The sequence below is a fragment of the Procambarus clarkii genome, unplaced genomic scaffold (genome assembly GCF_040958095.1).
Source record: "Procambarus clarkii isolate CNS0578487 unplaced genomic scaffold, FALCON_Pclarkii_2.0 HiC_scaffold_596, whole genome shotgun sequence".
Taxonomy (NCBI): domain Eukaryota; kingdom Metazoa; phylum Arthropoda; class Malacostraca; order Decapoda; family Cambaridae; genus Procambarus; species Procambarus clarkii.
Window position 1 is genome coordinate 2568 of NW_027189629.1, and position 26150 is coordinate 28717.

At 49.3% G+C, this 26150-nt stretch overlaps 1 protein-coding gene across 1 annotated transcript in view; it reads left to right on the plus strand.

The window, feature by feature from the left end:
- The first annotated feature begins 836 nt into the window (after positions 1 to 836).
- The window catches only part of LOC123764879 (mucin-2-like), a 33926-nt gene continuing 8612 nt past the window's right edge, over positions 837 to 26150 (plus strand). The window contains exons 1-4 of the mRNA XM_069320882.1: positions 837 to 885; positions 1517 to 1711; positions 21106 to 23765; positions 23994 to 25159. Of these exons, the coding sequence (XP_069176983.1) occupies positions 837 to 885; positions 1517 to 1711; positions 21106 to 23765; positions 23994 to 25159 (4070 nt within the window). The remainder of the gene's footprint in view (positions 886 to 1516; positions 1712 to 21105; positions 23766 to 23993; positions 25160 to 26150) is intronic.

Consider the following 26150-nt stretch of genomic DNA (forward strand, 5'->3'; position numbering starts at 1 on the left):
CTTAAATCTACTGGAGATAAGAAACAGCCAATGTAGAATCTCGACTACAACGAGATAGACCAGATTAAAGGACTCCAGAGCCATGAGGGCACTACGAGAGTCTACTAAAACCACAAAGGAGGAATGACAGCAAGGAAGCAGTTGACAAAGAGCACAGAAAATAGCATAAAGTTCTGCCATGAAGACGCTAGTCTCTGAAGGCAGGCGACACATACAGGTGTGGTCAGGAAAAACAACAGAGTATCCTACACCGTCTGCAGACTTAGACCCATCAGTGAAGACGGGAATGGAGAGGGAGTGAAAAAAAGTGTTCAAGGAAAAGGCGTTTCAGAACTGCTGGAGAGGTAAAAGCTCTAGTCACGTGGGTCAGGGTTTTATAAAATTTAGGAAAGGGGGGGGACCCTCCACGGGGGCAAGGAGAGAACAACGCGGGGAGAAATATTGGTAACACTAATCGAAAGAGAATTTTGTAGGCGAGACAACCGGATAGAAAGAAGGAGGTGGTGAAGGAGAAGAGGGACCACAGGAGGAGCAAAAGTCAAAGCACGACATAGGCAAGAGTGAGGGTGTTGTAAAGACCATGCAAGGAAGCGAAGATAGTAGCGACCACGGTGATCCTGGAGAGACAGGACGCGGGTTTCAACATACAGGCTGAGGGTAAGAGTCGAACGAAAAGCACCAGAGTTGAGGCGTAATCCAATATAGTGCAAAGCATCAAGACAGCGAAGAGTAGAAGGAGAAGCAGACAAGTAAGCAGGGCAACCATAATCGAGTTTAAACAGTACGAGATTGGAATGTAAAGAGAGGAGAGTGCGCCTATCCGCTTCCCAAAAAGTATGGGACAAGACCTTAAGAAAGTTAAGGACCAAAACATTCAACTCAGAGGTAAGAGATATGGGCTGACCAAGACAAACGAGTGTCAAAGATTAACCCCAAAAGCTTAGCAGAATCTTAGTACACAAGGAGATGACCATAAAGCGACAAAGAGGGACGAAGAGCGACCTGCTTCCGAGTAAAAGTCATGGCACAAGTGTTAGACGTAGAAAACTTGAAGCCATGATCGGTGAACTAGGACGACACTGCATCAATCGCAAGTTGAAATCGCTGTTGAAGGAGAGTCATCACCTTGACAGCAAAGGGTCAGATCATCGACATAAAGCGCTGAGAAAATACCAGAGGTAAGGGAGGAAAGAAGACCATTGAGGGTAACACGGAAAAGAGTAGTGCTCAGAACACTACCTTGGGGGTACACCTTCGAATTGCCGAAAAGAGGCAGAGAGGCAGAGAATCCCAGTTGGGATTGGGTGGTTATAAATAGGAACTGCCTCATATGGGCCAATAGGCCTTCTGCAGTTAACTTTATTCTTATGTTCTTATGAGTGGTACCAAGCCTCACTCTAGAAGAATGACTAGAGAGAGAGCATTGTAGGAAGAGAGGGTGATTACCACGAAGGCCAAAATAAAGGAGTTGGGACAAAATGTGGTATCTCCAGGAGGTGTTGAATGCCTTTTCCAGGTCAAAAAGAACAGCAACAAGGAGGTCTTCACAGCAAAAGCAGTACGAATATAGACCTCCAAGTTCACGAGGACATCAGTTGTGCTACTGCACTTGTGAAAGCCAAATTGATAAAGGGAGAGGCAGTGATAATGTTCCAAGAACCACATCAGACGGACATTGATCATACGCTCAAAGAGTTTCCGAACGCAACTCGTGAGGGGCAATAGGGCAGAAGTACTTAGGGTATGTCCCTAGAGACCTTGGATTCCGAATAGGAAGAACCACCGCCTGAAGCAAGTCCTCCGGGACTGACGACGACTCCCAGATACGGTTATACAGATTTAATAAATATCAAAACGCACGTGGAGGGAGTTGGCGAAGCATCTCATAATGAATGTCATCCAAGCCCGCTGCTGTCGAACCGCAGAGAGCCAGGGCGGAGAGAAAGAGAGAGAAGGTTTCTTTATTGGGAAGTCGGAGATGAGTGTGGAAATCTAATGGATGAGATTCAAGAAAGGGCTTACGAAGAAGGAATGATTGAGGAAGGTGAGAACCATTGCTAACAGACAAAAAGTGGGGACCCTGTTCAATCGCGACAGTCACTGGATCCGCCACAAGAGTACCACGGAGGTGAAGAACTGGCGAGTCATCTGGAACAAACTTACCCACTATCTTGGAGATTTTCTTCCAAATCTCAGGCAAAGGAGACTCGGACGTAATGGCGGAGACATAAGATTTCCAACTCTCACTTTTAACTGAACGAATGGTCCAACGGGCCACCACACTTGCCTTCCGAAACAAAATAAAAGAATCAGCCGTCTGCCGGCGTCATAGTTTCTCCCAGGCTGCACGCTTACAGTGGACAGCCCGAGCACAGTCTGTATTCCACCAGGGAACGCACTTCCGTGTGCCCCGGGAGGTAGAACGAGGAATAGAGTGAAGGGGAGCGTTTAAGACCGTGTCATGAAAAAAGGAGGAGGGCTCGAGGGAGAAGCAGAGTGTAGAGGTTGGATAGAGTAGCACGGAGGGTGAATATGTTCCAGTCAGCCTTGACAAACTGCCACCTAGGGAAGGAGAGGGGAAGTTGAAAAGAGAAAAAGGTAACAAGGATGGGAAAATGGTCACTGTTTTGGAGGTCATCAAGAACCCTCCATGTGAAATCTAAGTAAAGAGATGACGAGCAGAGAGATAGATCAAGACAGGAAAGGGTGCGAGTGCAGGAGTCCACATGAGTGGGCTCACCAGAATTCACCAGAGAAAAGAGAGGACAAACGGTTCGAACAGGCGACTCCAGGTGTTTGTCAGAACATCACCCCAGAGGGTATGGTGACAGTTGAAATTACCCAACAGGAGCACAGACTCTGGCAAAGGAGTCCAGGAGGTGCTTAAGATCAGGAAGAGAAAGTGGGACATTTGGGGGGGGGGGGGGGGAGATAAATCGAACAGACCGTATACCATTTACTCACAAAGACACGGGTCGTAGAACAATGGATATGCGACTGAAAAAGTAGGGGGATGACGGGAATATCAGTACGAATCAAGAGAGTGTTGGAGTTATGGCCAGCAAAAGCTGGGTGGAGGGGGGGGGGGACCTGGAGAGAAAGGAATAACCAGGAATGTGACCAGGACGAGCACCAAGCATCGGCTCCTGGAGACACACAAAGTGGCGAAAACTGTGTAATCAGAAGTTGGAGTTCATGGAAGTTGGCATAAAATTCATGAATATTCCATTGAAGAATAGACATTGTCAAAAGGAGAGAGGACAGCAACTGAGAACAATGATGAAACAAAGGCAAAGAAGAACACGGCTTATTAAAGCAGCTCAGGATCAGGGTCAGTGAAATCAGGGTTAGGGGGCATGGGTAAACTGAGTAAGGACGATGGAGTTAAGGGAGCGGGAAGACAGACCAGAGGTGGACGGACAGGGCCCGGAGTAGAAGAGACAACCGAGAGGGGCGGTCTAAGATAGGAGGGGGACAGGGGAGGGCAGAAACAGTGGGAGCGCACCTCAGCAAGGGCAGCAACCGAGTGAGAATCGGTGGCTAAAGGAACCTTCATAGCTGGGACAGGGGGCCGACCACCGAAATGGGAGGGGACACAGTGATAGAGTCAGGTGGGGGTTGAGGAAGAAAGCGATGCCTTCTTACCCGCCCGGGCGGACGAAGGAGAGGAACCAGGCTTACGTTTCTGACTCAAAGAGACAGGTATTGCAACAACAACGTACTGGGCGACGGACTCAATTGTCTTAACAGGAGAAGAGGAACGGAAGCGACCAACATGAAGATTACTGGGAGGAGGAGGATGGACAACAGCCTGGACAGACAGGTGGCGTAGAGGGCCAAGAGACAGGGGGGAGGGATGGGAAGAAGGATCGGAAGGAGATAGGAAAGAAGACACAGGAGACATGGCAGACTTGGAAAGAAGGGGGAAGCTCCCTTCCCCCTTCTAGATGGAGATCGAGATGGAGAGCCAGGAGAGGGACCCCTCGGGATCAGAACATAAAGGAACAGGGAAGGGGAAGGGGGAGGGGGAGGTGGGGGTGTCCAGGTCTAAGGCCTGGATACGGTTGAGACTGAGTAAGGTGGGAAGGACGAGGAGAGGTGGAACACAACACGCGAGCATAAGATACGCCAGTGTAGGGGTTGAGGCGGCAGACTTGGCTTCTCGCTTTAGGAAAAGACAACGTTCCCGGAGGATCGTTGTGTTTTAATGTTAAGGACAGCTTCCTCAAGTGTGTGGAGTGTACTCACCTAGTTGTACTTGCGGGGGTTGAACTCTGGCTCTTTGGTCCCGTCTCTCAACTGTCAATCAACTGATGTTCAGGTTCCTGAGCCTATTGGGCTCTATCATATCTACACTAGAAACTGTGTATGGAGTCAGCCTCCACCACATCACTGCCTAATGCATTCCATTTATCAGCTACTCTGACACTAAAAACGTTCTTTCTAATATCTCTGTGGCTTATTTGGGCACTCAATTTCTACCTGTTTCCCCTTGTTCGTGTGCCCCTTGTGTTAAATAGCCTGTCTTTATCTACCCTATCAATTCCTTTGAGAATCTTGTATGTGGTGATCATGTCCCCCCAACTCTCCTGTCTTCCAGCGACGTGAGGTTTAATTCCTGGTCTCTCCTCGTAGCTCATACCCCTCAGTTCAGGTACTAGTCTGGTGGCAAACCATTGCACGCGCAGGAGAAGGTAAGGTGGGCCTCATCACAATTGAGGCAGTGAGCCTGGAGGGAGAAGAGCTCTCTGACTTAAGAGTGACCTGAGGCACCACACATGGGGCATAGAGACACAGCACTCGTGCATTTGAGTGCACCATGCCCGAATTTTCAACACTTGTTGCAAAGTCCAAGAGAGGGAATGTACTCTTGAACGGAGCACCTGCCACCAGCAAGAATTATAGAGGGCGGAAGGGTCCTACTATCAAAAGTGATTTTCACAACTGGAAGGGGCTGACGGCGACGACCACGAGGGGGTCGAGTAAACGTGTCCACCTAGAGGACAGGAATGCCTTGGGCTTCAAGGATATGTTATATATCCTCGTGGCAGTCTTTTAGGTCCTTAGCACCAGTTGCAACATGGGTGCACCTTGAGGTGCTTCCGGGGCTTAGTGTCCCCGCGGCCCGGTCGTCGACCAGGCCTCCTGTGCAGGAGGAGAACAGTGCCAACACTGGAATTTAACCGAGCGTTTTTGGAGACCCTAACAGGAGTCTCCTCAATGCTGGACAATGTGGCTAAGCGGTCAGCTACAACCGGAGAAGGAGCAGCGACGACACGTGTACAGAGACGGGTGGGGTTAAAAGTAACAGAGGCATCTACTGAACTAACAAGGTGTTTATGGAAGGAGAAATCGTCAGTCCGCGTAGAATCCAGATGGTGGAGATCAAAGTACTTAGTCCACGTAGCAGGACTAAACAAGGGGTGGTATTTAATGGTATGGGGAAGGGATCGTGCGAGTGCGACCGAGGCGGGGACGGCGTTGAGAATTCCCTGATAGAGGGGGGAGGGAGTTAAAAGGCACAGCAGTCACAATGAGAGATGAAGCCGTGCCAGGGGACGAGGTGGTCACTACTGGGGGCTTGTGGCTCGACCCTACCACAGAGTAGGGAGGGGAACTAGGGGGGGAGTAGTCTTGTCTGGGCCCAATGTAGTGGGGGCTACAGAGCCTGGTCTTCCATTACAGTCCAACTCAGGGGCCTGGTCGCCAACCCCATGAGCCTGGGTAAGAGAGGTCTTTTCGGTTTTCATATATCAATCATTTTAAAAAGTCTGGGGCCTGGATCTAAGGAATACCGCCTACCAGGGAGGCCGAGCGCTGGCTAGTGCAGGAAGGAATGCGTCGTCCCTAGCGGTGCTCCCCCTTTTTAACAGGGAAGTCCTATTGCTTCGTCCATTCTCCCACACTGGTGCAAAGATTTTATTCTCCCTTTCGCCCCAGCCTGGACACCCAGCCATCCACTTAAGGCAGCCCCTCACAGGCGACCCCTCCAACGGGCGGTCCGGTGACTCACAAGGCCCCTACATGGTGCCCTTCTGCACGTACACCACCCAAAGGAGGGGCAGGAGAGGGGGCGAAGACAACCCTCACCGTTCCAAGGGAGGTGTACGTCAGCCCCTCACCACGACAAGGCGACACCACGGAGGAGCATACGGCAGAACTCTTATTGGCGTCTACTCTACACACTCCAGGTACTCCATACACCTGTAGGTACTCCATGCACACCTGACCATGCTGCAGGTATAGTTTTTCTCATCATATTTAAGTACCAAAGCAACTCCGTGTATATGTATCGATGTATATATTTCTTCGTCTACTAGTAAGCCTGGCGATCCGTCCCAGGAGACCCAGCATGGTACACAGGTACACAGGTACACAGCTACACAGGTACACAGTTACACAGCTACACAGATACACAGGTACACAGGTACACAGGTTCACAGCTACACAGGTATACAGCTACACTGGTACACAGGTACACAGGTAAACAGGTTCACAGCTACACAGGTACACAGGTACACAGCTACACAGGTACACAGATTCACAGGTACACAGGTTTACAGCTACACAGGTACACAGCTACACAGGTTCATAGGTACACAGGTTTACAGGTACACATGTACACAGCTACACAGGTTCACAGTTACACAGGTACACAGCTACACAGGTACACAGCTACACAAGTACACAGGTACACAGGTTCACAGCTACACAGCTACACAGGAAGGGAAACTATGAGGAGATAAGAAAATTCCTAACAGATATAGCATGGGAAACAGAGCTCAGGGAAAAGACGGCCCAAGATATGATGGAATACATCACGCAAAAATGCAAGGACGCAGCAAACAAGTTTGTCCCAGTCTAAGAGGAAAACAGTGAAATGAAGCTGAGAAACCCAAGGTTTAATCAGAGATGTAGGCTAGCTAAGCAGCAAAGTAAAAGGGCATGGAGAAACTATAGGAATAACAGGACACTGGAGAGCAGAGAAAGATACCAGAATGCCAGGAATGAATATGTCAGGATGAGAAGAGAGGCAGAAAGACAATACGAAAATGACATCGCAAGCAAGGCAAAGACTCAGCCTAAATTGTTGCATAGCCACATCAGGAGAAAAACAACAGTAAAGGAACAGGTTATGAAATTAAGGACTGGGGCAGAAGGATTCACTACAAACGACAAGGAAGTGTGTGAGGAACTGAACAAGAAGTTCCAAGAGGTCTTCACCTTAGAGCAAGGAGAAATCCCAGAGATAAGAGAGGGAATAGCTAACCAGGAACCACTGGAAGAGTTTGAGATTACCAGCGGGGAAGTAAGGAAGTGTTTACTAGAGTTGGATGTGACAAAGGCTATAGGCCCAGATGGAATCTCCCCTTGGATACTAAAGGAAGGAGCAGAAGAACTGTGCCTCCCACTCTCCATAGTGTATAACAAATCACTGGCAACAGGGGGAACTACCAGATATTTGGAAAGCAGCTAACGTAGTCCCGATATACAAGAAAGGGGATAGACAGGAGCCACTGAACTACAGGCCAGTGTCCCTAACCTGCATACCATGCAAGCTGATGGAGAAGATTGTGCGAAGAAAGCTAGTGGAGCATCTGGAGCGAAGGAACTTTGTAACACAGCATCAACATGGGTTCAGGGATGGCAGGTCCTGCAACACAGGGTTACTTGAATTCTACGACCAGGCAACAAAAATAAGGCAAGAAAGAGAAGGGTGGGCAGACTGCATATTTTTGGATTGTCAGAAAGCATTTGATACAGTGCCACACAAGAGGCTAGTGAAAAAGCTGGAGATGCAGGCAGGAGTGAAAGGGAAGGTACTTCGTTGGATACAGGAGTACCTAAGCAACAGGAGACAACGAGTCAGTGTGAGGGGTGAGGTCTCAGATTGGCGAGACGTTAAGAGTGGAGTCCCGCAGGGGTCAGTCTTTGGACCTATACTGTTTCTGATATATGTAAATGATCTCCCAGAGGGTATAGAATCGTTTCTCTCAATGTTTGCCGATGATGCAAAAATTATGAGGAGGATTGAAACTGAGGACGATAGTAGGAGGCTACAAGATGACCTAGACAGACTGAGTGAATGCTGCAACAAATGGCAGTTGAAGTTCAACCCGAGTAAATGCAAAGTAATGAAACTAGGCAGTGGAAATAGGAGGCCAGACACAGGATACAGAATAGGAGGGGAAGTACTTAATGAAACGAACAGAGAGAAAGATCTAGGAGTTGATATCACACCAAACCTGTCTCCTGAAGCTCACATAAAAAGAATAACGTCTGCGGCATATGCGAGGCTGGCTAACATCAGAACAGCGTTCAGGAACCTGTGTAAGGAATCATTCAGAATCTTGTACACCACATATGTACGACCAATCCTGGAGTATGCGGCCCCAACATGGAGCCCGTACCTTGTCAAGCACAAGACGAAGCTGGAAAAAGTACAAAGGTATGCCACTGGACTAGTCCCAGAACTAAGAGGCATGAGTTACGAGGAAAGGCTGCGGGAAATGCACCTTACGACACTGGAAGACAGAGGAGTAAGGGGAGACATGATCACAACCTACAAAATCCTCAGAGGAATCGACCGGGTAAACAAGGATAAACTATTCAACACTGGTGGGACGCGAACAAGGGGACACAGGTGGAAACTGAGTACCCACATGAGCCACAGAGACGTTAGAAGGAACTTTTTCAGTGTCAGAGTAGTTAACGGATGGAATGCATTAGGCAGTGATGTGGTGGAGGCTGACTCCATACACAGTTTTAAATGTAGATATGATAGAGCCCAGTAGGCTCAGGAACCTGTACACCAGTTGATTGACAGTTGAGAGGCGGGACCAAAGAGCCAAAGCTCAACCCCCGCAAGCACAAATAGGTGAGTACAGGTACACAGCAACACAGGTTCACAGCTACATAGGTACACAGCTACGTAGCTACACAGGTACACAGCTACACAGGTACACAGCTACACAGGTACACTGGTACACAGGTCCACAGCTACACAGGTATACAGGTACACAGGTATACAGGTACACAGGTATACAGGTACACAGGTACACAGGTATACTGGTACACAGGTATTCAGGTACACAGGTATACAGGTATACAGGTACACAGCTACACAGCTTCACAGGTACACAGGTACACAGGTATACAGGTACACGGCTACACAGGTACACAGGTACATAGCAAGCACTACTGACACTACTGAGCCCTCAAAGAGAACAGTATCGACACTGAGACTCAGATAACCACCCAGGGACAAGGTGGTAATAGTATTTTGGAAGAGAATGCCACAATAAAAGCAACATTTGCAGAAATGCTAAAAAAAAACCTCTGAAGTAATGTCTGCAGTGATGGAGGTAGACATGAAAGCAGCCACCTCACAGGAAGCGGCACGCTCCACTAGCCAGCTACTGGAAAGGAAAAGATCAGTGGTAACTGTGGGTATTAAAGAGCAGAAAGGTTCAAATAGGAAAGAGTGGAATGATAAGGACAAAACGGCAGTGAATGAAATACTGAAGGCATTAGACATGGAAGGGGCTGAGCATAGCATTGAGAATGTTTTCAGGCTAGGCTGGTACAAAAAAGACCGAGATCGTGTGTTAAAGATAGTGTTTGCAAACGAGAACACAAAGGCGATGATTCTAACAAAGAAAAGCCACCTGCAACCTGTGGGAGAATTAAAAAAAGTATTCCTCCAGAGGGACATGACGAGGGAGGAGAGGGCCATTGCCGCAGAAGCAAGGAAGAAGCGCAGGGCGAGAGGGGAAAACCAGGAAACCACAGCTCCCAACACATCACCCCCAGAGACGAGGGGGGAACCCACAACCAGCTACCCAGTAACACCAGCGGGGAGGGCAACCCCACTACCCTCCTCTGCATAGAAAACCCCCCTTTCCTTCCTGTCCTCCCTCCCTCCCCTTTCACCCCATACCCTCCCTGTCCCACCCCCTTCACTTGACCCCCCACCCCTCATCCCAGTATCCTCTGCAACCCTGGTATCTACCTCACAAATCCTCATACCCATGGCGCAGCTTCCTCCGCCAGCAGAACACTCACCAAGGAGGAGATTTGAGAAGGGACAGAAGAAAGTGAGCCTCAAGGCAATGTACACTAACATAGACGGTATTACAAATAAAGCAAATGAACTTGGAGAATGGGTACTAGAGGAAAACCCAGACATAATAGCTCTCACAGAAACAAAGCTAACGAAAACCATAACAAATACAGTGTTCCCACAGGACTATTATGTTATGAGGAAGGAGAGAGAAGGAAGAGATGGTGGTGGTGTAGCCCTGCTGGTAACAAAAGGCTGGGGTTTTGAGGAGTTGGTTGTTCAGGGATGTGAAGGTTTCAGTGACTACATAATAGATACAATAACAACTAGAGGGCAAAAAATTATAGTCGTAGTCATATATAATCCACCACCAAATGACAGAAGACCCAGACAGGAATATGATAGAAACAACATGACCACCATTAACATAATAGAGAGAGCAGCTTCTGTTGCTAGCAGGAATGGATCTGGACTACTAATAATGAGAGACTTCAACCATGGGAAGATAGACTGGGAGAACAGAGACCCGCATGGAGGACCAGAAACATGGAGAGCTAAGCTGCTGGACGTGGCAACAAGAAACTTTCTAAGCCAACACATTAAGGAACCAACAAGAATGAAAGAAGAAGATGAACCAGCAGTGTTTGATCTGATATTTACCCCAAATGAATGGGATATAAGAGAAGTTAAGATGGAAGCACCCTTGGGAATGAGTGATCACAGTGTATTGAACTTTGAGTACCTGGTAGAGCTAGGAATTACCCCCCACCCCCGAAAAAGAACTAGGAAACAAAAGGCTGGCATACCGAAGGGAAATTATGAGGAGATGAGAAGCTTCCTCAGGGAAATACCTTGGGACACAGACCTCAGAGCTAAGTCTGTACAAGATATGATGGACTATGTTACCCAAAAGTGTCAGGAGGCAGTAAGCAGATACATCCCGACCCAAAAGGAAAAATCCGAGAAGCAACAGAAGAATCCATGATATAATAGGGCATGTATGGAAGCAAAGAAACTGAAAAAAGGGCGTGGGGGAACTTCCGGAATAAGAGAACACCAGAAAGCAGAGAGAGATAAAAGAGGACCAGGAATGAGTACGTCAGGGTGAGAAGAGAAGTAGAGAAAAGTTATGAAAATGATATAGCAAACAAAGCCAAGACCGAACCAAAGCTACTCCACAATCACATCAGAAGGAAAACCACAGTCAAAGAACAGGTAGTGAAACTTAGAACAGGCGAGGACAGGTATACAGAGAATGACAAAGAGGTGTGTGATGAACTCAACAAGAGGTTTCAAGAGGTCTTCACAACAGAGCAAGGTGAGGTCACTGTGCTAGGAGAAAGGGAAGGCGGCCTTGGAAGAGTTCGAAATTACGAGAGAGGTCAAGAGACACCTGCTGGATCTGAATGTTAGAAAGGCCATTGGTCCAGACGGGATCTCGCCATAGGTACTGAAAGAGTGTGCAGTAGCACTTTGCTTGCTACTCTCCATAGTGTATAGTAGGTCACTGGAGACGGGAGACCTAACAGAAATATGGAAGACAGCGAATGTGGTCCCAATATACAAAAAGAGCGACAGGCAAGAGGCACTGAACTACAGGCCAGTGTCCTTGACTTGTATACCATGCAAGGTGATGGAGAAGATCGTGAGAAAAAACCTGGTAACACATCTGGAGAAAAAGGACTTCGTGACAAATCGCCAACATGGGTTCAGGGAGAATAAATCTTGCCTGACTGGCTTAATAGAATTCTACGACCAGGTGACAAAGATTAAGCAAGAAAGAGAGGGCTGGGCGGACTGCATTTTCTTAGATTGTCGGAAAGCCTTTGACACAGTACCGCATAAGAGGCTGGTACATAAGCTGGATAGACAGGCAGGTGTAGCTGGTAAGGTGCTCCAGTGGATAAGGGAGTACCTAAGCAATAGGAAGCAGAGAGTTACTGCGAGGGGTGAGACCTCCGATTGGCGTGAAGTCACCAGTGGAGTCCCACATGGCTCTGTACTCGGTCCTATCTTGTTTCTGATATATGTAAATGATCTCCCGAAGGGTATCGATTCATTTCTCTCAATGTTTGCGGACGATGCCAAAATTATGAGAAGGATTAAGACAGAAGAGGACTGTTTGAGGCTTCAAGAAGACCTAGACAAACTGAAGGAATGGTCGAACAAATGGTTGTTAGAGTTTAACCCAACCAAATGTAATGTAATGAAGATAGGTGAAGGGAGCAGGAGGCTAGATACAAGGTATCATCTGGGAGAGGAAATTCTTCAGGAGTCAGAGAAAGAAAAAGACTTGGGGTTGATATCACGCCAGACCTGTCTCCTGCAGCCCATATCAAGAGGATAACATCAGCGGCATATGCCAGGTTGGCCAACATAAGAACCGCCTTAAGAAAATTGTGTAAGGAATCCTTCAGGACCCTGTATACCACTTATGTCAGACCAATCGTGGAATATGCAGCTCCAGCCTGGAGTCCATACCTAGTTAAACACAAGACAAAGTTAGAGAAGATTCAGCGGTATGCCACCAGACTAATCCCGGAACTCAGAGGTATGAGCTGCGAGGAAAGGCTGAAGGAGCTGAACCTCACATCCCTGGAAAACAGAAGAGTAAGGGGAGACATGATAACCACCTACAAAATTCTCAGGGGAATTGACAGTATGGACAAGACAAACTCTTCAGCACTGGTGGAACACGAACAAGGGGACACAGGTGGAGACTGAGTGCCCAAATGAGCCACAGGGACGGACGTTAGAAAGAACTTCTTCAGTGTCAGAGTAGTTAATAAATGGAATGCATTAGGCAGTGATGTGGTGGAGGCTGACTCCATACACAGTTTCAAATGTAGATATGATAGAGCCCAATAGGCTCAGGAATCTGTACACCTGTTGATTGACGGTTGAGAGGCGGGACCAAAGAGCCAGAGCTCAACCCCCGCAAGCACAACTAGGTGAGTACAACCTCACAGTCACTAGTCCACCAGTTTACCAAACTTATCCTCGAGCAGAACCGCTCTCTAGGCTCGTTTCATTTGAGAAAAAAAAGAGCCAAAAGCTCTCTCTAGTTTAATTGTATTTGAATTCAACAAGATCTTTCCCGCAGATTATACACTAAGTGTACACAACCAACAAGATATAAACATGAACCAACAAGACATAAACATGATAGCGTGCTTCAGTGCTGACAGATATCTCGAGATATTCACTGTCCTGAGCAAGTAATATTCCTGCAACCATTGTTTTGCTTATTATATAAAGATTTACCACCAAAAAAGGCCAACATAATCCTACTTCCAGGCCATTGTTACTGGCCAGGCTACCACATGACCCCATAGCCTAGCAAGGCTACCACATGACCCCATAGCCAAGCAAGGCTACCACATGACCCCATAGCCTAGCAAGGCTACCACATGACCCCATAGCCAAGCAAGGCTACCACATGACCCCATAGCCTAGCAAGGCTACCACATGACCCCATAGCCAAGCAAGGCTACGATATGACCCCATAGCCAAGCAAGGCTACGATATGACCCCATAGCCAAGCAAGGCTACAATATAACCCCATAGCCTAGCAAGGCTACGATATGACCCCATAGCCAAGCAAGGCTACGATATGACCCCATAGCCTAGCAAGGCTACGATATGACCCCATAGCCAAGCAAGGCTACAATATGACCCCATAGCCTAGCAAGGCTACGATATGACCCCATAGCCTAGCAAGGCTACGATATGACCCCATAGCCAAGCAAGGCTACGATATGACCCCATAGCCTAGCAAGGCTACGATATGACCCCATAGCCAAGCAAGGCTACAATATAACCCCATAGCCTAGCAAGGCTACGATATGACCCCATAGCCAAGCAAGGCTACAATATGACCCCATAGCCTAGCAAGGCTACAATATGACCCCATAGCCAAGCAAGGCTACAATATGACCCCATAGCCTAGCAAGGCTACGATATGACCCCATAGCCAAGCAAGGCTACGATATGACCCCATAGCCAAGCAAGGCTACAATATAACCCCATAGCCAAGCAAGGCTACAATATGACCCCATAGCCAAGCAAGGCTACAATATGACCCCATAGCCTAGCAAGGCTACAATATGACCCCATAGCCAAGCAAGGCTACAATATGACCCCATAGCCTAGCAAGGCTACGATATGACCCCATAGCCAAGCAAGGCTACGATATGACCCCATAGCCAAGCAAGGCTACAATATAACCCCATAGCCAAGCAAGGCTACAATATGACCCCATAGCCTAGCAAGGCTACGATATGACCCCATAGCCTAGCAAGGCTACGATATGACCCCATAGCCAAGCAAGGCTACAATATAACCCCATAGCCAAGCAAGGCTACAATATGACCCCATAGCCTAGCAAGGCTACGATATGACCCCATAGCCTAGCAAGGCTACGATATGACCCCATAGCCTAGCAAGGCTACGATATGACCCCATAGCCAAGCAAGGCTACAATATGACCCCATAGCCTAGCAAGGCTACGATATGACCCCATAGCCAAGCAAGGCTACAATATGACCCCATAGCCAAGCAAGGCTACGATATGACCCCATAGCCAAGCAAGGCTACAATATGACCCCATAGCCTAGCAAGGCTACGATATGACCCCATAGCCTAGCAAGGCTACGATATGACCCCATAGCCAAGCAAGGCTACAATATGACCCCATAGCCTAGCAAGGCTACGATATGACCCCATAGCCAAGCAAGGCTACGATATGACCCCATAGCCTAGCAAGGCTACGATATGACCCCATAGCCAAGCAAGGCTACGATATGACCCCATAGCCAAGCAAGGTTACAATATGACCCCATAGCCTAGCAAGGCTACGATATGACCCCATAGCCAAGCAAGGCTACAATATGACCCCATAGCCAAGCAAGGCTACAATATGACCCCATAGCCTAGCAAGGCTACAATATGACCCCATAGCCTAGCAAGGCTACGATATGACCCCATAGCCAAGCAAGGCTACGATATGACCCCATAGCCAAGCAAGGCTACAATATAACCCCATAGCCAAGCAAGGCTACAATATGACCCCATAGCCTAGCAAGGCTACGATATGACCCCATAGCCTAGCAAGGCTACGATATGACCCCATAGCCAAGCAAGGCTACAATATAACCCCATAGCCAAGCAAGGCTACAATATGACCCCATAGCCTAGCAAGGCTACGATATGACCCCATAGCCTAGCAAGGCTACGATATGACCCCATAGCCTAGCAAGGCTACGATATGACCCCATAGCCAAGCAAGGCTACAATATGACCCCATAGCCTAGCAAGGCTACGATATGACCCCATAGCCAAGCAAGGCTACAATATGACCCCATAGCCAAGCAAGGCTACGATATGACCCCATAGCCAAGCAAGGCTACAATATGACCCCATAGCCTAGCAAGGCTACGATATGACCCCATAGCCTAGCAAGGCTACGATATGACCCCATAGCCAAGCAAGGCTACAATATGACCCCATAGCCTAGCAAGGCTACGATATGACCCCATAGCCAAGCAAGGCTACGATATGACCCCATAGCCTAGCAAGGCTACGATATGACCCCATAGCCAAGCAAGGCTACGATATGACCCCATAGCCAAGCAAGGTTACAATATGACCCCATAGCCTAGCAAGGCTACGATATGACCCCATAGCCAAGCAAGGCTACAATATGACCCCATAGCCAAGCAAGGCTACAATATGACCCCATAGCCTAGCAAGGCTACGATATGACCCCATAGCCAAGCAAGGCTACGATATGACCCCATAGCCTAGCAAGGCTACGATATGACCCCATAGCCAAGCAAGGCTACGATATGACCCCATAGCCAAGCAAGGTTACAATATGACCCCATAGCCAAGCAAGGTTACAATATGACCCCATAGCCTAGCAAGGCTACGATATGACCCCATAGCCAAGCAAGGCTACGATATGACCCCATAGCCAAGCAAGGCTACGATATGACCCCATAGCCTAGCAAGGCTACAATATGACCCCATAGCCTAGCAAGGCTACGATATGACCCCATAGCCTAGCAAGGTTACAATATGACCCCATAGCCTAGCAAGGCTACGATATGACCCCATAGCCTAGCAAGGCTACAATATGACCCCATAGCCTAGCAAAGACTACGATATGACCCCATAGCCAAGCAAGGTTACAATATGACCCCATAGCCTAGCAAGGCTACAATATGACCCCATAGCCTAGCAAAGACTACGATATGACCCCATAGCCTAGCAAGGCTACGATATGACCCCACAGCCTAGCAAAGGCTACAATATGACCCCATAGCCAAGCAAAGACTACGATATGACCCCATAGCCTAGCAAAGGCTACAATATGACCCCATAGCCTAGCAAAGGCTACAATATGACCCCATAGCCTAGCAAGGCTACGATATGACCCCATAGCCTAGCAAGGCTACGATATGACCCCACAGCCTAGCAAAGGCTACAATATGACCCCATAGCCAAGCAAAGACTACGATATGACCCCATAGCCTAGCAAAGGCTACAATATGACCCCATAGCCAAGCAAGGCTACGATATGACCCCATAGCCTAGCAAAGGCTACGATATGACCCCATAGCCTAGCAAAGGCTACGATATGACCCCATAGCCTAGCAAGGGCAACAATATGACCCCATAGCCTAGCAAAGGCTACGATATAATCCCCATAGCCTAGCAAAGGCTACAATATGACCCCCATAGCCTAGCAAAGACTACAATATGACCGCATAGCCTAGCAAAGGCTACCACATGACCCCATAGCCTCGCAAAGGCTACAATATGACCCCCATAGCCTAGCAAAGGCTACAATATGACCCCATAGCCGAGCAAAAGCTACGATATGACCCCATAGCCTAGCAAAGGCTACAATATGACCCCCATAGGCAAGGAAAGACTACAATATGACCCCATAGCCTAGCAAAGGCTACAATATGACCCCATAGCCAAGCAAGGCTACAATATGACCCCATAGCCTAGCATGGCTACGATATGACCCCATAGCCTAGCAAGGCTACGATATGACCCCATAGCCTAGCAAGGCTACGATATGACCCCATAGCCAAGCAAGGCTACAATATGACCCCATAGCCTAGCAAGGCTACGATATGACCCCATAGCCAAGCAAGGCTACAATATGACCCCATAGCCAAGCAAGGCTACGATATGACCCCATAGCCAAGCAAGGCTACAATATGACCCCATAGCCTAGCAAGGCTACGATATGACCCCATAGCCTAGCAAGGCTACGATATGACCCCATAGCCAAGCAAGGCTACAATATGACCCCATAGCCTAGCAAGGCTACGATATGACCCCATAGCCAAGCAAGGCTACGATATGACCCCATAGCCTAGCAAGGCTACGATATGACCCCATAGCCAAGCAAGGCTACGATATGACCCCATAGCCAAGCAAGGTTACAATATGACCCCATAGCCTAGCAAGGCTACGATATGACCCCATAGCCAAGCAAGGCTACAATATGACCCCATAGCCAAGCAAGGCTACAATATGACCCCATAGCCTAGCAAGGCTACGATATGACCCCATAGCCAAGCAAGGCTACGATATGACCCCATAGCCTAGCAAGGCTACGATATGACCCCATAGCCAAGCAAGGCTACGATATGACCCCATAGCCAAGCAAGGTTACAATATGACCCCATAGCCAAGCAAGGTTACAATATGACCCCATAGCCTAGCAAGGCTACGATATGACCCCATAGCCAAGCAAGGCTACGATATGACCCCATAGCCAAGCAAGGCTACGATATGACCCCATAGCCTAGCAAGGCTACAATATGACCCCATAGCCTAGCAAGGCTACGATATGACCCCATAGCCTAGCAAGGTTACAATATGACCCCATAGCCTAGCAAGGCTACGATATGACCCCATAGCCTAGCAAGGCTACAATATGACCCCATAGCCTAGCAAAGACTACGATATGACCCCATAGCCAAGCAAGGTTACAATATGACCCCATAGCCTAGCAAGGCTACAATATGACCCCATAGCCTAGCAAAGACTACGATATGACCCCATAGCCTAGCAAGGCTACGATATGACCCCACAGCCTAGCAAAGGCTACAATATGACCCCATAGCCAAGCAAAGACTACGATATGACCCCATAGCCTAGCAAAGGCTACAATATGACCCCATAGCCTAGCAAAGGCTACAATATGACCCCATAGCCTAGCAAGGCTACGATATGACCCCATAGCCTAGCAAGGCTACGATATGACCCCATAGCCTAGCAAAGGCTACAATATGACCCCATAGCCAAGCAAAGACTACGATATGACCCCATAGCCTAGCAAAGGCTACAATATGACCCCATAGCCAAGCAAGGCTACGATATGACCCCATAGCCTAGCAAAGGCTACGATATGACCCCATAGCCTAGCAAAGGTTACGATATGACCCCATAGCCTAGCAAGGGCAACAATATGACCCCATAGCCTCGCAAAGGCTACAATATGACCCCCATAGCCTAGCAAAGGCTACAATATGACCCCATAGCCGAGCAAAAGCTACGATATGACCCCATAGCCTAGCAAAGGCTACAATATGACCCCCATAGGCAAGGAAAGACTACAATATGACCCCATAGCCTAGCAAAGGCTACAATATGACCCCATAGCTTAGCAAACGCTGCGATATGACCCCATAGCCTAGCAAAGACTACAATATGACCCCATAGCCTAGCAAAGGCTACGATATGACCCCATAGCCTAGCAAAGGCTACGATATGACCCCATAGCCTAGCAAAGGCTACAATATGACGCCATAGCCTAGCAAACGCTGCGATATGACCCCATAGTCTAGGAAAGGCTACAATATGACCCCATAGCCAAGCAAAGGCTACAATATGACCCCATAGCCTAGCAAAGTCTACAATATGACCCCATAGCCAAGCAAAGGCTACAATATGACCCCATAGCCTAGCAAAGTCTACAATATGACCCCATAGCCTAGCAAAGGCTACAATATGACCCCATAGCCTAGCAAAGTCTACAATATGACCCCATAGCCTAGCAAAGTCTACAATATGACCCCATTGCCTAGCAAACGCTGCGATATGACCCCATAGCCTAGGAAAGGCTACAATATGGCCCCATAGCCAAGCAAAGTTTACAATATGACCCCATAGCCTAGCAAAGTCTACAATATGACCCCATAGCCAAGCAAAGTCTACAATATGACCCCATAGCCTAGCAAAGTCTACAATATGACCCCATAGCCTAGCAAAGTCTACAATATGACCCCATAGCCAAGCAAAGTCTACAATATGACCCCATAGCCTAGCAAAGACTACAATATGACCCCATAGCCTAGCAAAGTCTACAATATGACCCCATAGCCTAGCAAAGTCTACAATATGACCCCATAGCCTAGCAAAGTCTACAATATGACCCCATAGCCTAGCAAAGTCTACAATATGACCCCATAGCCTAGCAAAGTCTACAATATGACCCCATAGCCAAGCAAAGTCTACAATATGACCCCATAGCCTAGCAAAGTCTACAATATGACCCCATAGCCTAGCAAAGTCTACAATATGTCCCCATAGCCTAGCAAAGTCTACAATATGACCCCATAGCCTAGCAAAGTCTACAATATGACCCCATAGCCTAGCAAAGTCTACAATATGACCCCATAGCCTAGCAAAGTCTACAATATGACCCCATAGCCTAGCAAAGGCTACAATATGACCCCATAGCCTAGCAAAGTCTACAATATGACCCCATAGCCTAGCAAAGGCTACAATATGACCCCATAGCCTAGCAAAGTCTACAATATGACCCCAAAGCCTAGCAAAGTCTACAATATGACCCCATAGCCTAGCAAAGTCTACAATATGACCCCATAGCCTAGCGAAGGCTACAATATGACCCCATAGCCTAGCAAAGTCTACAATATGATCCCATAGCCTAGCAAAGTCTACAATATGACCCCATAGCCTAGCAAAGGCTACAATATGACCCCATAGCCTAGCAAAGGCTACAATATGACCCCATAGCCTAGCAAAGTCTACAATATGACCCCATAGCCTAGCAAAGTCTGCAATATGACCCCATAGCCTAGCAAAGGCTACAATATGACCCCATAGCGTAGCAAAGTCTACAATATGACCCCATAGCCTAGCAAAGGCTACAATATGACCCCATAGCCTAGCAAAGGCTACAATATGACCCCATAGCCTAGCAAAGTCTACAATATGACCCCATAGCCTAGCAAAGGCTACAATATGACCCCATAGCCTAGCAAAGTCTACAATATGACCCCATAGCCTAGCAAAGGCTACAATATTACCCCATAGCCTAGCAAAGGCTACAATATGACCCCATAGCCTAGCAAAGGCTACAATATGACCCCATAGCCTAGCAAAGGCTACAATATGACCCCATAGCCTAGCAAAGGCTACAATATGACCCCATAGCCTAGCAAAGTCTACAATATGACCCCATAGCCTAGCAAAGGCTACAATATGACCCCATAGCCTAGCAAAGTCTACAATATGACCCCATAGCCTAGCAAAGGCTACAACATGACCCCATAGCCTAGCAAAGGCTACAATATGACCCCATAGCCTAGCAAAGTCTACAATATGACCCCATAGCCTAGCAAAGGCTACAATATGACCCCATCGCCTAGCAAAGTCTACAATATGACCCCATAGCCTAGCAAAGGCTACAATATGACCCCATAGCCTAGCAAAGGCTACAATATGACCCCATAGCCTAGCAAAGGCTACGATATGACCCAATAGCCTAGCAAAAGCTGCTTCACAACTCCCACAACCAATGAGAGTTGTAAGGCCACAACCCGCAGGTAATCTACACCCCGCGACGCCTCAGTGCCTCTGAGGTTGTGGGAGGTTATTAACAACAACGGAGGTTGGACAAGATGTTGTTTGTTTATGAATATGTTTTTTGTTTATGAATGTTTGATAATAAATGTATATTGAAAGCTCATTTACACTTGGTTGATAAGCGGAGTTATCGGCTCTTAGTGTGTCGGCTCCTAGTGTGGTGGCTCCTAGTGTGGTGGTTCCTAGTGTGTCGGCTCCTAGTGTGTTGGCTCCTAGTGTGGTGGTTCCTAGTGTGTCGGCTCCTAGTGTGGTGGTTCCTAGTGTGTCGGCTCCTAGTGTGGTGGCTCCTAGTGTGGTGGTTCCTAGTGTGTCGGCTCCTAGTTTGGTGGCTCCTAGTGTGGTGGCTCCTAGTGTGGTGGTTCCTAGTGTGTCGGCTCCTAGTGTGGTGGTTCCTAGTGTGTCGTCTCCTAGTGTGGTGGTTCCTAGTGTGTCGGCTCCTAGTGTGGTGGCTCCTAGTGTGGTGGTTCCTAGTGTGTCGGCTCCTAGTGTGGTGGCTCCTAGTGTGGTGGCTCCTAGTGTGGTGGTTCCTAGTGTGTCGGCTCCTAGTGTGGTGGCTCCTAGTGTGGTGGTTCCTAGTGTGTCGGCTCCTAGTGTGGTGGCTCCTAGTGTGGTGGCTCCTAGTGTGGTGGTTCCTAGTGTGGTGGCTCCTAGTGTGGTGGTTCCTAGTGTGTCGGCTCCTAGTGTGCTGGCTCCTAGTGTGGTGGTTCCTAGTGTGGTGGCTCCTAGTGTGGTGGTTCCTAGTGTGTCGGCTCCTAGTGTGCTGGCTCCTAGTGTGGTGGTTCCTAGTGTGTCGGCTCCTAGTGTGGTGGCTCCTAGTGTGGTGGTTACTAGTGTGTCGGCTCCTAGTGTGGTGGTTCCTAGTGTGTCGGCTCCTAGTGTGCTGGCTCCTAGTGTGGTGGTTCCTAGTGTGTCGGCTCCTAGCGTGGTGGCTCCTAGTGTGGTGGCTCCTAGTGTGGTGGTTCCTAGTGTGTCGGCTCCTAGCGTGGTGGCTCCTAGTGTGGTGGCTCCTAGTGTGGTGGCTCCTAGTGTGCTGGCTCCTAGTGTGCTGGCGCCTAGTGTGTCGGCTCCTAGTGTGCTGGCTCCTAGTGTGTCGGCTCCTAGTGTGGTGGCTCCTAGTGTGTCGGCTCCTAGTGTGGTGGCTCCTAGTGTGTCGGCTCCTAGTGTGCTGGCTCCTAGTGTGTCGGCTCCTAGTGTGCTGGCTCCTAGTGTGCTGGCGCCTAGTGTGTCGGCTCCTAGTGTGGTGGCTCCTAGCGTGATGGCGCCTAGTGTGCTGGCTCCTAGTGTGCTGGCTCCTAGTGTGCTGGCGCCTAGTGTGTCGGCTCCTAGTGTGCTGGCTCCTAGTGTGGTGGCTCCTAGTGTGGTGGCTCCTAGTGTGTCGGCTCCTAGTGTGGTGGCTCCTAGTGTGTCGGCTCCTAGTGTGCTGGCTCCTAGTGTGTCGGCTCCTAGTGTGCTGGCTCCTAGTGTGCTGGCGCCTAGTGTGTCGGCTCCTAGTGTGGTGGCTCCTAGCGTGATGGCGCCTAGTGTGCTGGTTCCTAGTGTGCTGGCTCCTAGTGTGCTGCCGCCTAGTGTGTCGGCTCCTACTGTGCTGGCTCCTAGTGTGGTGGCTCCTAGCGTGATGGCTCCTAGCGTGATGGCGCCTAGTGTGGTGGCGCCTAGTGTAATGGCGCCTAGTGTGGTGGCGCCTAGTGTGATGGCGCCTAGTGTGCTGGCTCCTAGTGTGGTGGCTCCTAGTGTGCTGGCTCCTAGTGTGGTGGCTCCTAGCGTGATGGCGCCTAGTGTGATGGCGCCTAGTGTGGTGGCGCCTAGTGTGATGGCGCCTAGTGTGGTGGCGCCTAGTGTGATGGCGCCTAGTGTGGTGGCGCCTTGTGTGATGGCGCCTAGTGTGCTGGCTCCTAGTGTGGTGCCTCCTAGTGTGTTGGCTCCTAGTGTGGTGGCTCCTAGTGTGATGGCGCCTAGTGTGGTGGCTCCTAGTGTGCTGGCTCCTAGTGTGCTGGCTCCTAGTGTGTTGGCTCCTAGTGTGGTGGCTCCTAGTGTGATGGCGCCTAGTGTGATGGCGCCTAGTGTGGTGGCTCCTAGTGTGCTGGCTCCTAGTGTGCTGGCTCCAAGTGTGCTGGCTCCTAGTGTGGTGGCTCCTAGTGTGATGGCGCCTAGTGTGATGGCGCCTAGTGTGGTGGCTCCTAGTGTGCTGGCTCCTAGTGTGCTGGCTCCTAGTGTGCTGGCTCCTAGTGTGCTGGCTCCTAGTGTGCTGGCTCCTAGTGTGATGGCTCCTAGTGTGCTGGCTCCTAGTGCGCTGGCTCCTAGTGCGCTGGCTCCTAGTGTGCTGGCTCCTAGTGTGCTGGCTCCTAGTGTGCTGGCTCCTAGTGTGCTGGCTCCTAGTGTGCTGGTTCCTAGTGTGCTGGCTCCTAGTGTGGTGGCTCCTAGTGTGCTGGTTCCTAGTGTGCTGGCTCCTAGTGTGCTGGCTCCTAGTGTGCTGGCTCCTAGTGTAGTGGCTCCTAGTGTGCTGGCTCCTAGTGTGTTGGCGCCTAGTGTGTCGGCTCCTAGTGTGCTGGCTCCTAGTGTGGTGGCTCCTAGTGTGCTGGTTCCTAGTGTGCTGGCTCCTAGTGTGCTGGCTCCTAGTGTGCTGGCTCCTAGTGTAGTGGCTCCTAGTGTGGTGGCTCCTAGTGTGGTGGCTCCTAGTGTGGTGGCTCCTAGTGTGCTGGCTCCTAGTGTGGTGGCTCCTAGTGTGGTGGCTCCTAGTGTGCTGGCTCGTAGTGTGTTGGCGCCTAGTGTGTCGGGTCCTAGTGTGCTGGCTCCTAGTGTGTTGGCGCCTACCCGCCAAACACACACCGAAACTACGACGTTGGTACAACGTTCGAGCAAGTTTTAACACCTCCTAACTAGTTATAACAACCAATATAGCAAGTTGTAACAACGTTCTAATACGTCATAAACACGTTAAGCCAAAATGTAACAACTTTATTACAAGTTGTAACAAGCGGAAAATAGAGACAGTTTCGGTTTGTGTTTCTAGGGTAGTGTGTCCGCTCCTAGTGTGCTGGCTCCTAGTGTGTTGGCGCCTAGTGTGTCGGCTCCTAGTGTGCTGGCTCCTAGTGTGTTGGCGCCTAGTGTGTCGGCTCCTAGTGTAGTGGCTCCTAGTGTAGTGGCTCGTAGTGTGCTGGCTCCTAGTGTGCTGGCTCCTAGTGTGCTGGCTCCTAGTGTGTCGGCTCTTAGTGTGCTGGCTCCTTGTGTGGTGGCTCGTAGTGTGGTGTCACCTAGTGTGCTGGCGCCTAGTGTACTGGCTCCTAGTGTGCTGGCTCGTAGTGTGGTGGCACCTAGTGTGCTGGCGCCTAGTGTACTGGCTCCTTGTGTGGTGGCTCGTAGTGTGCTGGCTCCTAGTGTGCTGGCTCCTAGTGTGCTGGCTCCTAGTGTGCTGGCTCCTATTGTGTCGGCTCCTAGTGTGTCGGCTCTTAGTGTGCTGGCGCCGAGTGTGATGGCTCCTAGTGTGGTGGCTCCTAGTGTGTCGGCTCTTAGTGTGCTGGCGCCGAGTGTGATGGCTCCTAGTGTGGTGGCTCCTAGTGTGTCGGCTCCTAGTGTGTCGGCTTCTACTATGCTGGCTCCTAGTGTGTCGGCTTCTAGTGTGGTGGTTCCTAGTGCGGTGGGTCCTTGTGTGCTGGCTCCTAGTGTGCGGGCTCCTAGTGTGGTGCCTCCTAGTGTGCTAGCTCCTAGTGTGCCGGCTCTTAGTGTGTCGGCTCCTAGTGTGCTGGCTCCTAGTGTGTCGGCTCCTAGTGTGGTGGTTCTTAGTGTGGCGGTTCCTTGTTTGTCAGGTCCTAGTGTGGTGGTTCCTAGTGTGTCGGCTTCTAGTGTGGTGGTTCCTAGTGTGTCGGCTTCTTGTGTGGTGGTTCCTAGTGTGTCGGCTTCTAGTGTGCTGCTTCCTAGTGTGTCGGCTTCTTGTGTGGTGGTTCCTAGTGTGCCGGCTCATAGTGTGCCGGCTCATGGTGTGGTGGTTCCTAGTGTGCCGGCTCATAGTGTGCCGGCTCATAGTGTGTCGGCTCCTAGTGTGCCGGCTCATAGTGTGTCGGCTCCTAGTGTGGTGGTTCCTAGTGTTTCGGCTTCTAGTGTGTTGGCTCCTAGTGTGGTGGTTCCTAGTGTTTCGGCTTCTAGTGTGTTGGCTCCTAGTGTGTCGGCTCCTAGTGTGTCGTATTATAGTACTGTGGGTTGGTTGTGTTGTCGTCGTTGATCCTTCTCTACGGACAACCCAACCCACAACTCGGTAGAGTGCTTATACTAGGAGATCACCCTTGGCACTTCTGGCTCTTGGAGAGGGGCTCAACGTCACACGTTTAGGGGATGCGGCTCCAACACTTAGCCTCGTTGTCACGTGCACACACCCACTCGAGCCACTGTGACTCCCCACTCTCTCCTTATGAGATATGATCTCCTCAATCCCCTATGACTTACTAGTATTACCTCCTACCCTGCCCACAGCAGTGGTTCCTGGTTCTTTCTCTCTCTCTCTCTTCTTCTGTACTATTTCATGGGAAGCCTCACTAGGACAAGGGCAAACACCAGCAAATTGGGATACATTTACTGGACAAAGCACATACACGATACATACACACATATAATAATAATGAATCCTATACTCTATAATATTACAATCAGGTTGCTCTCCAACACAACCAGAACTCTACCATCAGCTTATCAAGTGGTATCCTATCTCCTGGTTCACCACCTGATACTATCAACCACCTCAAGCTGATCAAGTCTACATACACTGTTGCACCATCAGCAAGATAATATATATATAGAAAATTAGCATTTGAATGCAATAACATATATCAGTATAAATGTTCATTGATACACAACAATGATTAATCGATCACTATCAGTCCTAGAACGCCATACATCTGTAGGTAATCCAGCCTACGACTGTAACTCTAAACTTCAGTGTAAAACACTCCTTGACATCAGAATACCAACAATCACTCACCTCTCACTGCGTCTTACACGCCACTGACAACCAAACACTATCAACTCCCTACTAGTAATCCACCAGTACTTCCCTTCCACCTCTGGAAGTTCACTACCCTAATATCTTTAGGTTCTTCCGGGCTTCACTACCAGGATCCTCTGCAGCTCCTCCAGGCTGCTATCATGAAGTTTCCTTGAGCAACTACGGTGCTTCACC